This window comes from Rattus rattus, chromosome 11 (genome assembly GCF_011064425.1).
Source record: "Rattus rattus isolate New Zealand chromosome 11, Rrattus_CSIRO_v1, whole genome shotgun sequence".
Taxonomy (NCBI): Eukaryota; Metazoa; Chordata; class Mammalia; order Rodentia; family Muridae; genus Rattus; species Rattus rattus.
The window spans coordinates 10,604,406-10,621,936 of record NC_046164.1 but is presented as its reverse complement, the minus strand read 5'-3'; the positions used below and the strand labels follow the sequence as shown (position 1 = coordinate 10,621,936).

The following is a 17,531-nucleotide window of genomic DNA, read 5'->3' as shown; positions in this document are numbered from 1 at the left end:
AAGAGCAGTCGGTGCTCTTAACCGCTGAGCCATCTCTCCAGCCCTGTAATTATGATTATTAGAAACTAAGAAATAATGCCAGTGACATGAAAAACTTATAAAAAATTATACAAGTGCATTTTTATGCAAGTATATTCTTAAAGTTAGTTATGAAAAAGAAAAGAATGTGCATATGTGCACTCAAGAGCACACACAAACGTACACACTCACACACACAAACGTACACACACACACTCACACACACACACACACACACACACACGCACGCATGCACACACGCACAATTCCTTTTTCTATTCTCTAAAGACAGGATCTCCATGTATCCCTGGCTGTCCCGGACCTAGCTATGTAGACAGGACAGCCTGTCTCTGTCTCGTGAGTGCTGGGATTAAAGGTGTGCCCCACCATGCCTGAGTTTGTATGGAGAGGGGCATGTGCACCAGAGTGGACAGCTTGTAGGAGTTGGTTCTCAACTTCCTTGTTGGTCCTGGGGTCAAACCCAAGCTGTCAGGATTGGCAGCAGTGCCTTTGTGTTCTGAGCCATCTTGCTGTCCCACTTACACTGTGCAGTGATGCAGAGAGGATGAGGCTTCGTGTGTTGTAGCAGCTTTTAAAGAACAAGGACACTAGCTGGGAGATGAGTCCGGGGCTCTGAGTCCTCCCGGGACTTCCGCCTGTTACCAGATCCCAAGATGCACTTGTCTAGAAGGTTTTCCCACCACTGTCATGTACTTCCGTCCCCCTCCTAACTTTATCTTCACCTGAGACTAGATCATTATCCTCTGCCAGAAATAAGGAACAGGACTTTGTCACCATGTCTTCATTTAGAAAATTTCCAATTAATTTTGACACCGTGTTTCTGCTTTGAAGATTTCCAGTGACTCTCTTAACACTTCTGTTTCAAGGCTACAGATTAGTGGACATTCCCATAGCAAATAGAATGGTTTATTTTCTCAGAAAGCAGTTGATTAGCCCTGTTCTGCAAATGTTTGCAAACAAATATTAAGTTGTACAGATAAAGTCATTTTTACGCTCGTGTCCTTTGCCATGAAGGTGACTTTCTATGCTGTTATTCTGTAGAGTCTGCACTGGTTAAAGATCAGGAAATCAATCATGAATGTATAAGTAAAATTCTATTTACTGATTATACAATCAGCAGGAGTCAAAAGGAAACTAATTTGTATTATGTACAAAGATACACACATCAAATATAATTAAAGGTTCTGGGTACTTACTTCACTTGAAGACTGACTTAGATATTTTCTCCTTAAGGTACCACAAGTTGATCTGGGGACCTCATAAAATGGATTCCAAAGGAGATGTTTCTGGAGTTTTGATTGCAGGTGGAGAAAATGGAAACATTATTCTCTATGATCCTTCTAAAATTATAGCTGGAGACAAGGAAGTCGTGATTGCCCAAAAGGACAAGCACACTGGGCCAGTGAGAGCCTTGGATGTAAACATCTTCCAGGTTTGACTTTGTTTGGCGTTCACTCATAGTTGTTAATACATTCATTCATACGTCTTTATGAATACTCTAGGACTCAGTATTGGGAATGAAAGGTAAAGACTTAAGCCTGTAAAGTTCAGAGTTGAGAATAGGAGCCGGCCCTGGGCATGGTACCTCATCACTTGGGGGTACATGCAAAGAAGCAGGAGTTTGAGGCTAGCCTTAGTTACATGGTGAGTTCAAGGCCAGCCTATATAATCAGGAGATCCTGTCTCAACAGCAGCAACAGAAGCCCAAGGGGCTGAGGAGGTAGTTGGTAAGAATTTATACCTTGAGCTCCGTTCTCAGAGTCCTGAGAAAGTGCTAGGTGTGGTACTGTGCACTTGTGAGCTCCGTGCTGGGAGGTAGAGGCAGAAGAATCCCTGCGACTTTCTGCCCAGCTAGTCTAGCCTATTTGGTGAGGTCAGTGCCACTGAGAGATCTATGTCAAAGGAGGGTGACATTCAAGGTTGTCCTCTGATCTCCTTCTGTGTACAGGTGCATGCACACCTACATTTCACATGTGGCCTCACACAACCACACACGCATGAAGAATAAAACCTACCCCAGGCAAAGCTGAAATTAAGACACCAACAGTTGGGGTTGGGGATTTAGCTCAGTGGTAGAGTGCTTGCCTAGCAAGCGCAAGGCCCTGGGTTCAGTCCCCAGCTCCGAAAAAAAGAAAAAAGAAAAAAAAAAAAAAGAAAGACACCAACAGTGTCTTGCCCTCTGCCTGGGCACCTTTAGAAATTAGGAGCCCCACAGCTTTAAGGCCTACGTTAGGCTAGCTCATGGCACCAGTTGATAGAAACTTAGTGAGCGTGAGCAGTAGCAGATGAGGCCAGTTTCAGGATGGCTTTGACCCAGCAGGTTGGAGTAGAGGGCACCCAGGAATGCTGCTCCCTGCAACAGACTTGTATGCCCATGAGCTGGGAGTATGTGAGCGGAGGGCAGGCTTTCCTAGCTGTCCTGGGCCAGTCTGGGTGCCAGCTGTGGGGCCCCTGGAAAGTCAGACCAGCTGTAGGGATCGTTTGTCTTCTTTGTCGCACTGTCTTCCAGAGATGCAAATCCACCAGTCCCAGGACCTGTGTGGCCAGTGCGATGCTTCTTCAACAGTTTAAGCCGGAACTGCCCTTTTTTTTAATGCGCCTCTTTAAAATGGGTTTCACTGTTGGTAGACATACTTCATTTGAAAAGTTTTATAATGTTTCCCTAAAAACTTCAGGTTTGGTGAATTACAGGTAGTTAGGAAGTCACGTGATCATTTTGATCAGTAAACACTGTATTAAAGTCAGCATGTTGGTTTTTAGTTACTCTGGGTTTTCAGTTATTTCTTATTTGGTCATTGTTTCTCTTGCAGACCAATTTGGTGGCCTCTGGTGCTAATGAATCTGAAATCTACATTTGGGATCTAAACAATTTTGCAACTCCAATGACTCCAGGAGCTAAAACACAGGTATCATGTTAACTGTTGGTCAGTGCAATCAAGGAACCAAAAAGCCGTTCTTTTAAACACATTTATGTTCATTTCCAGTAGCACGGTAAAGTATCGATAAATATGCTTCCGTCTTATCAGGTAGGTGCAGGGAAATCGTCCTGCGTTTGAAATCAACTTGGAATCCAGCGTGAGGCCTTACGTAGAGTGACGCTGGATGGGGGTGCATGCCTTTAGCCTCAGCACTCAGCAGGTGGGGCAGCCAGATCACACCAGCCTGGTCTGCATGGTACGCTCCAGACCATTAGGGCTACATAGTGACACCCCGCCTCAAAGATTAAAAACAAAGTGCAGTGTTTCTTCAAAGTGTCCGTGAGTCTTAGAGCAGTGAGGTGTCATTCAGCGCCTGCCAACCGCCAGCATTGTGGCACCAGGCCGGAGAACTAGACCGAACAGATAAACAAACGGCCAGCAGCTGTCTCACGGGGACACGATGGTCTCTGAATACTGCCTCTTCCACCCATGCTCAGACCGATCCCCTTTTCCTGTGAGCCTCACGTAGGCTGGGTAAGAGCTGCTTCTGCTCTGTTTTTTAATTTCTCGCTGTTGTGAGGATCCCAGTTGCACTGGCTGCCCCCTGTACCTGCCCGTACCATCTTGAGATCTTGAAAGGTGGCTTCATGACAGTACCCACTCCTTACGAAGGCGCTCCCTTTAGTCCGCCTGCCGTTTGTGTCTGCCTGCGCGTAGGGCACACTCACCAGCCACTGTGACGTCTGTGGTCTCTCGCACCATCATCCAATAAAGAAGCAGCTTGGTTTCTAGCAGGGTCTCAGCAATGATGTCGGATGAGACAGTAGGGAACAATATAAAGTTTTGAAGTCATGTATGTCTCTGTTTAAACAACATGGTAGATGTGGTGAATGTGATAGGAAGGAAATCAGTGGAGTCAGTGGGCCTCATTTTTAAGTACTAGATTTTTCTTTTTTTAATAAAGGATCAGCCAGGCATGGTGGTACATGCAGTAAACCCCAACAGAGACTGGTGGCTCTCTGAGTCCCAGGGCAGCCAGAGCTACATAGTGACACCCTCAAAAGAAAAGGAAAATAAAGACAATAAATTAATAGTATACAAATAATAAGTGAAGAATGAGAATTTATAATTAAGTTTGTTTTTTAATTTTTTTGAGACAGAGTCTTACTATGTCATTCTGGCTGGCCTAGAACTCAAGAGATTGGCTACCTCTGCCTCCAGAATGCACGTGTATGCACCAGGGACGACACGTGTATGCACCACACCACGCTCTATGATTGAGTTTGAATCTAGTAATACCCTAGATACTTCCTGTTGCTGTGATTAAACAACTGGAGGAGGGAAGGGCTTGTGTGCCTTACGTGTCAGGATCCTCATCTGTCTGTCTGTCTGTCTCTGGGAGGTGACGTGCCTTGCCTGCTCGCTTACTCCAGGGGCAGCACCTTTGCATCAGTCAGCAGACAGAAAGTGTTGTGCAGCCGCGCTGTGCCCTCAGACCCCTCTGATGTGCACCGGCAGGCTCCCCCCTCGACTCCAGTCTCTCAGGGTGGCACAGTAGCCAGCACAGTAGTGAAGTGGTTTTCAATGTCTGCTCCCTAACAGCCACCAGAAGACATCAGCTGCATAGCCTGGAACAGACAGGTCCAGCATATCTTAGCATCAGCCAGTCCCAGTGGCCGGGCAACGGTCTGGGATCTCAGGAAAAACGAGCCTATCATCAAAGTCAGTGACCATAGTAACAGGGTGAGTACAGAATGGACGCGTGACGAGCACGTAAGATTAAAATCCTGTCTTCATCCATCAGGTAACAGTGGGATGGGGGTCACTCCCTTAGTGAGCACAATTACACACCCAGTGTTTTTCAGCTTTTTTTTTTTTTTTTTTTTTTTTTTGTTTTTTTTTTTTGGTCTGGGGGCTTAACCCTGGGTCTTGCGCTTCCGAGGCAAGCGTCCTCCCACTTAGCTAAATCCCCAACCCCGTTTTTCAGCTTTTTAAGCACTTCATTTATTAATTTTGTGTGCGTGTGTGTGTGTGTGTGTGGATACACGGGTGCCATGAAGCACATGTCGAGTTGAGAGGACAACTTTTGGGAGTCTGTTCTCCTCTTTTTACCAGGTGGGTCCCAAAAATCAAGCTCAGGGTGTTGGGGACTTAGTGGCAGGCACCTTTACCCAGGGAACCATCTTGCTGGCCTGGTTTTTGTTGTTGAAGTTAAAACTTAAATATTTCTATTGCATTTATCTTATCCCAGCATTTACCATTTTGCTAAAGACAGACACCCTTGACTCCTGAACATGCTGTTCCTAATTACCGTGGAGTTGTTAACTTTAACCCTGTTAACGTTAATATTTCTCAGAGGAATGTGAAAATATGTACATTATTATACAAACCAGCTTTGTGCCCATAGCAGCCATCAACACTTTACTTGTAAAAGCCCATGTCCTGTTGGCCCTGTCCAAAGGCCGGGAGCCCCGTCATTTCACCCATTCCAAGGCCATGCCAGACTCCAAACACAGAGGTCTCCTGAGACCATTGAAAAGCACAGATAATTACATCATGATTCATAACAGTGACAAAATTACAGTTATAAAGTAGCAGTGAAAATAATTTTATGCTTGGGGTCACCACAGCGTGAGGAACTGTATTAAAGGGTTGCAGCATTAGGAAGGTTGAGGACCACTGATGTAAAAAGTTCAGAACTAGTCTGAACTGGTCCTTTTTCCCGTCCATTTTGTAATGACACAGTCCTCACCTTTTATCTCTGCTTCATAAAGTAACATGATGCTGAGATGTGGGCCTTGCTGTCTGCAGATGCACTGCTCTGGGCTGGCATGGCACCCTGATGTCGCTACCCAGATGGTCCTCGCTTCTGAGGATGATCGATTACCAGTGGTCCAGATGTGGGATCTTCGATTTGCCTCCTCTCCCCTCCGGGTTCTGGAAAATCATGCCAGGTACCGTGTTGCTGTTTCAGGGAATTTTGTTTCTTCATATTTTGTTCTGAAACATTTACTCATTTTTATTTTAAGCAGTTGTCATGATTTTCTCTCCAAAGTAGAGGATAGATCTTACCATACTCACATGAATCCATTGTTAACAATTTCCCCCACTTATTCAAATAATGAAGCAGGACACAGCGATGTGTGACTGTAGCCCCAGCACTTGGCAGGTGGGGGTGAGGAGATCAGGAATTGAGAGCCCCTCAGCTCCACAGTATGAGGGTGGCTACAAGTCCCCAGAGTAATCAGTCAAACTGAGTCTATCAAAACTCAGACAGCTCTTGACATGGACTGCAGACCTCAGAAAGTGGGATGCCAGGCAGGAGCAGTGGAGAAACTGGCTTGACTCTGGTTTCAGTTTACTTTGAAAGTGCACATTTTTGAGCCCTTGGGTGGTCTTCTGCTTTCCGTGCTCATTACTATGTTAAGTAGATATTCTGAAAACAGGGCTTTTCTCATTATATGTTAAGTAGATATTCTGAAAACAGGGCTTTTCTCATTATATGTTAAGTAGATATTCTGAAAACAGGGCTTTTCTCATTACTATGTTAAGTAGATATTCTGAAAACAGGGCTTTTCTCAAGTTCTAGTGTCCTTACAGTTCATTAGTTAGGTAAGGTTCTTGTCATTGACATGGGTACTAGTAAGTTTATTTAAATTAGTGACTGTGTTTAAATAAGAAAATTCCTTTTACTATTGTACTAGTTTCTAAGTCCTTGAGGAGTTTGTTTCTCCTGTTTAGTGAAAGGCAGACTGAAGTTCTGTCCTTTTCCCCTCTCCTATGTAGCAACCTGTGAAGGAGAAGGTCTTGAAGTTGGTATCTGTCACTGGCTCATAAAGGAGAAGAATTCTTTGTTAGATGTTATATTTAGTATAATTTATAGCAAGGAAAGATGATTCTGGGGAGTCGTAATGTTTTTTATTCTTACTTAAGATTGAGTTTATTATGCAGTAAAACAGGCAAACTTCCCACCTGTTTTTGTTACTTTCCTATTGCTGTGAAGAGACCACAACCAAGGCAGCTTAATGAAAGAAAGCCCCAGGCGTGGACTGGAGCAGTGCCTGAGAGCTCACATCTGACCCATAAGCAGGGGGCAGAGAGAGGGACTGGGCCTGCTGTGCTCAAAGCCACCCTGAGTGATAGTCCTTCTCCAACGAGGCCACACCTCCTGATCCTTCCCAAAGGGTTGCAGCAGTTGGAGACCAAGCATTCAAAAGAGTGAGGCTGCAGGGGCCGGTCTCCTTCCACCCACTTCTCTACCTTCAGAGTGAATCTTCCGTAACAGAAATGTACAGTCATTTTACATGATTCCCTAGCCAACCCTCACTACAGAAATGGCTGTTTTAGAGGCCAGAAGCTGGTTAAACTTGTCCAGGGTCAGAGACAACCAGCCAAGTGCCGACTTCAACCCAAACACCATCTCGGCTTCCCTCAGCCCTGCTCTACCGCAGAGCTTGGGAGTGGGCCGTCATAATTTAGCAGAGCACAGTGCTGGGTGGCAGGAACAGTCAATCTCGGTGGTTAGCAGTGTTCTCATCCTAGTAAATGGGAGACTGCTTGATCGTAAGTTCTCCTCAGTCCTAGAGCTCTGTTTCTTTAGTATACACATGAGGCTGGAGAGATGAGTCAGTAATCAAGAGCCCTTGTTACTCCTCCAGAGAAGCCCCGTTCATTTCCCAGCGCCCACATGACAACTCCTAGTCATCTACAGCTGTCTAGGTCCATGGGGTCTGATGGCTCTAGCTTCCTTAGGCACCTGCTCTCATGTCAACACACGCACAGTTTGTCATTTGACTACTTGTTGTTGCTATGTTGGAGAGCAAACCCAGGGCCTTATATATACTAAGCAAGTGCTTACCACCGAGCTAAACACTGAGAACCTCCAATGGTGTGAAGTATTAAAACAATTCTAGTTTCTCATAAAATCTCTGAGCAACATAGATATGAATATAGAAAAGACAGAATCCTGTCTTTCTCTAAATAGAGTATAGAAGATTGTATGGATGTGCGCTTGTGTGGCATATGTGGGAGTGCACACATCTTTGTAGAGGGCAGAAGTCAATGCCTATGCCTTTCTGAGCATTCCTCAACCTTAGGTTTTTGGGACACCAAACCTGGAGTCACCATTCTCATGGTGAACTCTTTGTATTTGGCTTTCCCACCACCTCCCTAACTGGGATTGCAAGTGTGTGCTGCCGTGCCCGAGTTGTGTGTGTGAGTGTGAATGTGGGTGTGTGCACACACATGCCATACTTCACATGTTGTTGAGCTCAGGGTAGCCTGTGGGAGTCAGTGTCTCATCTGGGACCCAGGAATTAGATATAGGTCATAGGGCTTGGCGGGGTACTTTACCTGCTGAGCCATCCCATTGGCTGGCCTTGTCAGGATGCGGTACAGCACGTCATGTCACGTCACTATGGGGCAGCCATCCCAGCCCAGGCTTAGTTCACTGTTAGTTACACTGTTTGACTGTGCCTTATCAATACTTGGAAATATTACTCTTACATTAAGGTTACAGATATCCCTTCTCTAAGAGGGTTATATATAAAGATGTGTTTCTAGACTCTAGAGTTTAATGTTGCCTTGACACATAGCTAGTTTATACGTGATAAAGACTACTTCCCTGATGGCAGAAACAGTAGGACCTAGGATGTCAATCGGTGGTGGGACACTCGCCTCCCATGTATGAGGAGGCTGGAACTCAGAGATCTGCCTCCCTCTGCCTCCCGAGCTGAGATTAAGGGTGCTTGGCACCACACCTGCTGTACCAGGCACTTTTGTCTGTGTGTTTCCTCATGAAAACCAGCCCATGACACATTCTTCATAGTCCGTGTGGTCGGGCTTTTGCTTTCATTTCTTACCACCTGCGCCGAGCAAGGTGCTAAGTGCCCGGTGTCTGCAGCACACAGCACAGGTCACTGAGCATCTGACCCTGACCTGCACAGCACACAGCACAGGTCACTGAGCATCTGACCCTGAGCATCTGACCCTGACCTGCACAGCACACAGCACAGGTCACTGAGCATCTGACCCTGACCTGCACAGCACACAGCACAGGTCACTGAGGATCTGACCCTGACCTGCACAAGCACACAGCACAGGTCACTGAGCATCTGACCCTGAGCTGCACAGCACACAGCACAGGTCACTGAGCATCTGACCCTGACCTGCACAGCACACAGCACAGGTCACTGAGCATCTGACCCTGACCTGCACAGCACACAGCACAGGTCACTGAGCATCTGACCCTGACCTGCACAGCACACAGCACAGGTCACTGAGCATCTGACCCTGAGCTGCACAGCACACAGCACAGGTCACTGAGCATCTGACCCTGACCTGCACAGCACACAGCACAGGTCACTGAGCATCTGACCCTGACCTGCACAGCACACAGCACAGGTCACTGAGGATCTGACCCTGAGCTGCACAGCACACAGCACAGGTCACTGAGCATCTGACCCTGACCTGCACAGCACACAGCACAGGTCACTGAGCATCTGACCCTGACCTGCACAGCACACAGCACAGGTCACTGAGGATCTGACCCTGACCTGCACAGCACACAGCACAGGTCACGGTGAGCATCTGACCCTGACCTGCACAGCCTCATGGAAGCTTGCTTTCCTCAAGATCGGACTTTTCCTCATCTCTCTGTGGTGTGTCCCCCCCACCCCCCAATCTATCCTTCCTCCCTTCCTTTCTTCCTAGTTTTGGACCTGTAAGCAGAGAAGAGAGTCCCGTCACTATACTTCGTTCTCATTTGTTCTCCTCTCCTGCCTATTTTTGTTTTATAGGGGGATTTTGGCAATTGCTTGGAGCATGGCAGATCCTGAATTGTTGCTAAGCTGTGGAAAAGATGCTAAGATTCTCTGCTCCAACCCTAACACGGGAGAGGTAGGAGGAGGAGTGCTTCTCAACCTGTCAGCCCTTGTAATATTTTATTTCTACCTGAATAAGGAATTTCCATAGGATATTAAGCATGTAATTATCATTAAACCGTGGAGGAAGGTGAGAGATGTCCATCATCAGATCTGTCAGGATCATCCCGGCTCATTTCCTTTCTCTGTTGGAACATAGATTCTAGCTACAGTCTTTTTTTTAATCACTTATTTTATTTTTGTGCAGTGTTTTTATGTGAATTGGTGCTTTGCATGTATGTGTATGTGAGGGCATCAGATCCTGTAGAACTGGAGTCACAGACAGTCGAGAGCCAACATGTAGGACTGGGATTTGAACCTGGGTCCTCTGAAGAACACTGAGTGCTCTTAACCACTGAGCCATCTCTAGCCACAAGCTATAGCCTTACACCTTTGCCTCTTCTCTATTAAAGCTGATCATTGCAGGTGCTTTTGTAGTTACTCTGATGGAGAACTAAGAAAAATGTGAATGGCTGGGGCTGGACGTGTGGCTCTGCGGTCAAGCACTTGCTTAGCTGGTGCAAAGTTTTAGGCTTGGTTTCAGCACCATTACAGGTTGTCTTCTGGCTGGCGAGCTGGCTCAGCCTGGAAACCTGAGTCTGATTCCTGGAACCCTCATGAACAAAGGCTGCAGTGGCTCCATGCGTAACCTCAGCGCTCCTCCAGCGAGGCGGGAGCAGCCACCTCGGCCAACCTGGGTCTGCGGCAGCAGGAACAAGGCGGAAGGAGAGAGCTGACTCCTGAACTTTGTCATTCTCGAGTGTATGGTGGCATATGCCTCCCCCCCCCCCCACACACACACACACACACACACACACACACACACACACACACACACACACACACACAGAGTAAGTGAGTAAATAAAAATGTTTTAGTAGACGTTCCTCTCTTAGGTGTTGAGAATTGAACACAAGGCCTCAATTGCCCAGCTAAGCTATATTCCCAGCCTATCAGTAGATTTTCTCCTCTTATTAAAATAAAAGCAAGTTCTTTAGTTTCTTGGTTTCCAGTTTAAAGTTTTAGATTATGCTTTTTTTAGGAATACAGAAACCTTAAGGTTAGGGAGCTGAGATCAAAACTAACCACAAGTTCTGTCTGTGTGATCTGAAGCCAGGAAAACCTTCGAGTGCTTTTCCTTTTCTCTGATTGTATTAGGCCGGGTTCTTGGAACGCACTGTTCTCTCACCATTAGTGGTAAAATAAACGTTTGCACATGCTTGTGTTTGTTTGGGATCTGAAGGAATTGACTCTTTAGTATGTGTATGCTTCAACTAAAAAATTAGATTTTCCAGCTCAGTGAAGTGTAAGTCACATACCAACCGTGCAAGCACCACAGACGCGAGCAGCCCGGAAGCTTCTTCACTCTGCGGTTGGGGTTCTTGTTTGTTTGTTCTGTTAATGCCTTACATTACCAAAGTTAAGGTCATTTGGCTTTTCTTATGGCCTCAGAGTCATATCCTAGGTTTCCCCGTTATCATCACATTCTGGGTCAGCAGCGATTCTGATAACTTTATTTTTAATTTCCTCAGTATATATATGTTCATGTACATACAAATGCGTGTGCACATATATGTGTATGACCTGGCCACCAGAAGTTGATAGTGTGTCTTTGTCAGGTATATTGCTACCTGTTGTTTGAGACATGATCTCTGATTGCCACCCTCGGTGCTGGCGGCTAACCCCAGGGTTCTCCCTGTCTCTGCCTCCCCAGCTCTGACTACAGGTAGTGTGGGTGCGGGGCCTGAACTGCGGCCCTCACACTTGCATGGCACTATCTCCTGAGCCCTGAAACGCAGTTGGTAGTTTCCCATGGCCTTTTCCTTTATAGGAAACTGCTAGGATTCTTCAGTAGTAGGAAGGGTATATACTTGTTTTCTCTTAGCAGTTTTCTCTTGGCAGTTCTAAGGGTGTGCTTTACAGAGTTTGGTCTTTATGAGTGCTCTGCTGCAGAGAGCCAGAATAGGGCATCAGATCCCCTTGCAGATGGTAGTGAGCTGGGAATTGAACTCAGGACCTCTGGAAGAGCAGCCAATGCTTTAACCACTGAGCCATCTCACCAGCTCAAAAAGTTTGGTCTTCAGATGACTGAAATATAGTTATTTGGATCTCACCAGGCAAAACCAGTTGAGTGGGGGAGCACTAGGATTTGATAAATGTTTTGGCCTTTCCAGCTTGTTTGTTATTGCTGTTCTGGGGAAAGGAATACTGACTCGCATGTCTGTTCCTAGTGGCCCTCCCGGGGCCACCACACTGTAGGAAGAGCAACTGTTGGTTGTCTTGACCAACTCTTTCTTAAAGAAACTGGTCAGCTGCACTTACCACCACCCTTATTTATTTTGCTTATGACCTGGCTATGCCTTTTTCTAACTTTTACTTCTTTATGTCGGGCTAGGTATTATATGAACTTCCCACCAACACACAGTGGTGCTTTGATATCCAGTGGTGTCCTCGGAATCCTGCCGTCCTGTCTGCCGCTTCCTTCGATGGGCGCATCAGTGTCTATTCCATCATGGGAGGGAGCATAGACGGCTTAAGGCAGAAACAAGTTGACAAGGTAATAGGCAGCATCAAGGCTTTTGATGGTTACGGCCGAGAAAGAGAGCCACATGTGTGCAACTGTTTTTAAAGTGATTTTACCAACCAGCGAGGCCACTTTACTGATGATTGTTAGATATTTTGTCGTTGTTGAAAAATTGCCACACAGTTTGCATAGTTACTGATTTAGCCTTTTTTAAAAAAAATACAGCTTTCGTCGTCTTTTGGGAATCTTGATCCGTTTGGCACAGGACAGCCGCTCCCTCCATTACAAATCCCACAGCAGACTTCGCAGCACAGCATCGTGCTACCCCTGAAGAAGCCGCCCAAGTGGATCCGGAGACCTGTGGGCGCCTCCTTCTCAGTAGGTGGACTTTGTCTTGTGTGTCAGGACAGCGTATTAACTGGGAAGTTGTGGGACAGCACTAAATACTGCTCATCCAGGGTGGCTTGTGAAAACTGCCCGGGACGGACGGATGGATGGACAGACAGACAGCGAAGGGTCCATTAAGGTTCTGGGTCGGGAGGGAGGGTCGGTGCTGTCCAGTTGTGACTTTAGCAGACTTACAGTGCATTTCGTGGGAACTCACGGGTGCGTTTGTTCTTGACAGTTCGGAGGGAAGTTGGTGACTTTCGAGAACGTTACAGGGCAGCCTCAGCAGGGAGCTGAGCAGCCGCGGCGGCAGCCCGTGTTCATCAGTCAGGTGGTGACAGAAAAGGACTTCCTCAGCCGCTCGGAGCAGCTACAGCACGTCGTGCAGTCTCAGGGCTTTATCAGTTACTGCCAGAAAAAGATCGATGCGTCCCAGACTGACTTCGAGAAGAATGTGTGGTCCTTCTTGAAGGTAAGGTTGGGTTATTTTTAATTTGCTCCTGTGTGTCAGTGCGAGTTCACCTTACAGTGAACACATTTACTGAGCCATCTCTCTGGCCCTAAAGGTAGCTTTATTTCATTATCAGTAAATTATTCATATTATAATAAAAATCTGTTTTCCTTTTCAGTAAACATTTGAGATAGTGTAATTTCAGAAATGCAAGATGAAACTCAGGAAGCTTAAGCTGGGCACAGTAGCACACACTCTGTAATGCCGCACTCGGGTGCCAAGCTCAAGGCCAGGCTGGGCTATCATGGAGACACTGGCTTACAGAGCACAGCGTAGTCTCTTGTGTCATTATAAGCTAATAGTGTGGGGGTACTTAAAGGAGGGAGCGTCATGGGGCAGACTTAACATTAGAGCCTGGGGGGGCGCTATAATGAAAACGTGTCTGTCGCAGACCTGGTCAGTAGGCATGAGGAGACAGTGCAGGGAGGGGCTTAGAGGAATTTCTCTCCCTGCTATTACAGAGGAGTCAAAGGAAAAAAACCTTTCAGTCGATTGTCCTTTAATAGCAGACTGAGACTTAACTCACTGGACATTTTGCTTTCACAGATGTTTCTTAATACTGAACCAAATTTTTTTTTTTAATTTATTTTATATAAGTACCACTGTCGCTGTCTTCAGACACACCAGAAGAGGGCATCAGATCTCATTACAGATGGTCATGAGCCACCATGTGGTTGCTGGGAATTGAACTCAGGACCTCTGGAAGAGCAGTCAGTGCTCTTAACCACTGAGCCATCTCTCCCGCCCCAAGAAAACCAATCTTGAATACAATATGGTTAAACTATATAATTCTACAATTATAATTTGTTGGTTAGGAACAGAGTTTCATTTTGAGACAGGGTCTCTCACTGTGCATGCCATTCTTGTGTTGACCAGCAGGCCGCAGAGAGCTGCCTCTCTGTTTCCTTAGTGCTTGGGTTACAGTTGTGTGCCACTCTGTCCGCTTAGGTGTGCGATTTGAAAAGGGTTTTGGATATTGAATACTGAATATACTGTTTGCTTTCTCATCAAACCATTGAGCATGGACTACTTTGTACTTAACAAGATTATAGCAACACACCAGCCTCACTTATCCAGAATGATAAGTTACATACATATTTAGCTTTAAAAATAGTTGGCTCACCCAGGCCTGTAATCCAGCACTGAGGAGGCAGAGACAGGTGACTCTTTGTAAGTTCAAGGTCAGCCTGGTCTACATAGCAAGTCCCAGGTCACCCAAGGCTGTACATTAAGACCCTGTTTCAGATCCGCCATCTCCAGTCCAGAGTGGCACAGGAGAGACGGCTCTTTCAGACGGGCTGAGTTGGGTCCCCAGCACTGGGTTGGGGATCTCACAGCCACCTGTAACCTCAGCTGTAGGGAACTAGTGTCTTCCTCTGATGTCTGCCAGCACTGAACTCGCATGCACAGACCAACGTGCAGGCTCACACATTCTTACATAGTTAAAAAAAAAAAGCAGTTTTTAGGGCTGGAGAGATGGCTCAGTGGTTAAGAGCACTGACTGCTCTTCCAGAGGTCCTGAGTTCAAGTCCCAGCAACCACATGGTAGCTCACAACCATCTGTAATGGGATCCGATGCCCTCTTCTGGTGTGTCTGAAGAGAGTGACAGCGTACTCACATACGTTAAATAAATAAATCTTCTTTAAAAAAAAAAAAGCAGTTTTTAGAATTAAGTTATTTTTAAACAGTGAAGTTTCAAGATTTTGTAAACTTTGGATTCTTTAGTAATTTGATTTGGAATGTGGTCAGTTCGTAGAAAAATTAGTTTTTAAATGTACATCTTTGAAGTAATGTCTCTTTTAAAAGGTAAACTTTGAGGAGGATTCTCGTGGGAAATACCTTGAGCTTCTTGGATATAGAAGAGAAGATCTGGGAGAGAAGGTGAGTCCCTGAGAAAGTCAAGTGACTGTCTCAAGTAAAACACTATGTGCTTTTGTTTTTATAAAGTTCTATACAGACTTTATCAAATCAGCCAATAAACATTTAATAAGAATTCATATTTGTTACTGAAGTGATCAAATGCAAAACTCCACTCTATGGCTGGATTTAGAAGCTGTCAGAACCATATTTAACTCAGCCTGAATCGTCGGGAATAATTTGGCCTTCACAGATAAGTTACACACACTGACGCTTTCTTGGGGTGTTACCAGGGGGGCTACAGTGACAGCTGCCCAATTCTGAGGGCTCACGGAGGAAGTAGTCCCTGTCTGAGCTACTGCAGGCCCCCACCCTAGCTACATCAATGCTCTCACTTTTTTTTTTTTAATTAGGATTTTTCTGTGTAGTTCTGGCTGTTCTGGAACTCTATGAACTAGTCTGTTTGAACTCCCAGTGATTCGCTTGTCTCTGCCTCCCGCGTGCTGGGACTAAAGGTGTGTGCCACCACGGCCTGGCCGTCATGGAATTCTTTTTTTTTTTTCTTTTTTTTTCGGAGCTGGGGACCGAACCCAGGGCCTTGTGCTTGCTAGGCAAGCGCTCTACCACTGAGCTAAATCCCCAACCCCCCGTCATGGAATTCTTAAATGGTACGTTGTTAGCCAGCTAACATGAATTCCGTTTTTGAGAGAGGAAAAACACATTATAGTTTTGTCGTCTCCTCAGAAAGGGTCTTAATTGTGTCAGTGTTGACATGAGCAGCAGGTAGCGTGAAAACAAACCACAGAGCCTTGCAAACACTCTTTTCGGTCCTGTCTCCACCTTTGCCAGCAGCTGAACTCCTCTGTGGAAAACACAGCTGCCTAAACCACGAGTGCCCTCTCGGTGCCCTCTGAGGGCATGTGGGAGGGAGGCGCATCCTGGCCACACTGCAGGCCTTTGCCTATGCCTGTAAAGTTTATTTGATTTCATTACTAGCCATAGCTCCTTGATGCTCTTGATTTCTCTGAGTTTTCATGAGATTTAAATTTTACTTGCATGCCTGAAGCAAAAATCAGGAAATAGAATCGTTATCAAAATCCTCCTAAAGCAGTTTGTCTTTTTAGGAAGTGTGAGCCAGGCTTGGTGGCACAGGCTTTAACCCAGCACACAGCAGGCAGAGGCCTAGGCCTCTGAGTCCCAGGCCAGCCAGGGCTGCATAGTGAGCCCCGGTTAGAGAGCAGACAGCAACAAAACAAAGAGTTACTTCTAGCTATTTAAACACAGCACAGAAAGCGTGTTCTTTCAAGGTTGGTTTGATTAGACAGCAGAGTTGATATCTCAGCAGTGTAGAGGAAGCTAGAGCCAGCAAAGTCATGACGCTCCTTCCCTAAACATTCGTCCCCGGTGAGAGCCGGGGTTCCGGTGAGAATGGGGTAACGCTAACCATCCCCAGTGAGAACCGGGGTTCCGGTGAGAATGGGGTAGCGCTGACCATTCCCAGTGAGAACCGGGGTTCTGATGAGAATGGGGTAACGCTAACCATCCCCGGTGAGAACCGGGGCTCTGGTAAGAATGGGGTGATGCTAACCTTCCCTGGTGAGAACTGGGGTTCCGGTGAGAATGGGGTAACCTTGCTGTTCGCCCAGATCTAGAATTCCATTCAGTAGGTGAGTTGTTATTTTCATTTCAGATTGCTTTGGCCTTGAACAGAGTGGACGGATCCGATGTGGTAAGAAGGCTGTAAAAATAGCTGTTTTGTGAGTTTGCTTGGAATGAAGGGTAACCTGAGAAGTTGATCTGTCTTGTGCTTCCTGGTTTAAAAACTACCAGTTCTAAGAATGTTAGTCAGTCCCTAATGCTCACCTTAAGTTGAGCTGTTAAAGCATGTCACTCTTGGTCTATTTGAATTTTATAAAAGGGAAACTGAGCCAGTGCCTGCTCCGATACCTAAGGAAAAGCTCTTGTGTGTCATGTGACATGTGGTAACAGAAGGAAGGGGTTAACAGGGATAGTTCTTGCTTCCCTTTTTAATGTTGTTTCTGGAATAAATTTGCCTGGTGCTCCTTATGATCAAGCTGCGGATGTGGTTGGTTGGGTCTTTGTCTCTCTTTATTACTAATGACCTCTAATGCTACCCTCCTCAACTTCCTCTGATTGTTTTATGTACCAAAGGCTCTTAAGGACTCTGACCGCGTAGCGCAGAGTGATGGGGAGGAGAGCCCTGCCGAGGAAGGGCAGCTCCTGGGAGAGGTACTGAGTCTTTCTATTCTATTGGACAACTGTGATAACTGTGGATCTCACTTGAAACGTTGGGCATGCTTGACTAATTTTTGCCAACTGTGTGTGATGTATTGTTTTCTCAGGTATGTTTAGG

General features: G+C 46.1%; 1 protein-coding gene across 5 annotated transcripts in view; it reads left to right on the top strand.

Moving 5' to 3' along the window:
- Positions 1 to 17,531, top strand: part of Sec31a (SEC31 homolog A, COPII coat complex component) — a 56,657-nt gene that overhangs the window by 11,601 nt on the left and 27,525 nt on the right. For 3 of the 5 annotated variants that reach the window (XM_032916102.1, XM_032916101.1, XM_032916100.1), the window contains exons 1-8: positions 5,747 to 5,911; positions 9,755 to 9,854; positions 12,273 to 12,434; positions 12,627 to 12,779; positions 13,027 to 13,260; positions 15,107 to 15,181; positions 16,848 to 16,886; positions 17,330 to 17,407. In XM_032916102.1, the coding sequence (XP_032771993.1) occupies positions 5,769 to 5,911; positions 9,755 to 9,854; positions 12,273 to 12,434; positions 12,627 to 12,779; positions 13,027 to 13,260; positions 15,107 to 15,181; positions 16,848 to 16,886; positions 17,330 to 17,407 (984 nt within the window). In that variant the 5' untranslated portion in view covers positions 5,747 to 5,768. Of the gene's footprint in view, positions 1 to 1,272; positions 1,472 to 2,849; positions 2,946 to 4,559; positions 4,701 to 5,746; positions 5,912 to 9,754; positions 9,855 to 12,272; positions 12,435 to 12,626; positions 12,780 to 13,026; positions 13,261 to 15,106; positions 15,182 to 16,847; positions 16,887 to 17,329; positions 17,408 to 17,531 lie in introns of those variants that run through there. The other 2 variants (XM_032916104.1, XM_032916103.1) reach the window with 2 other exon arrangements.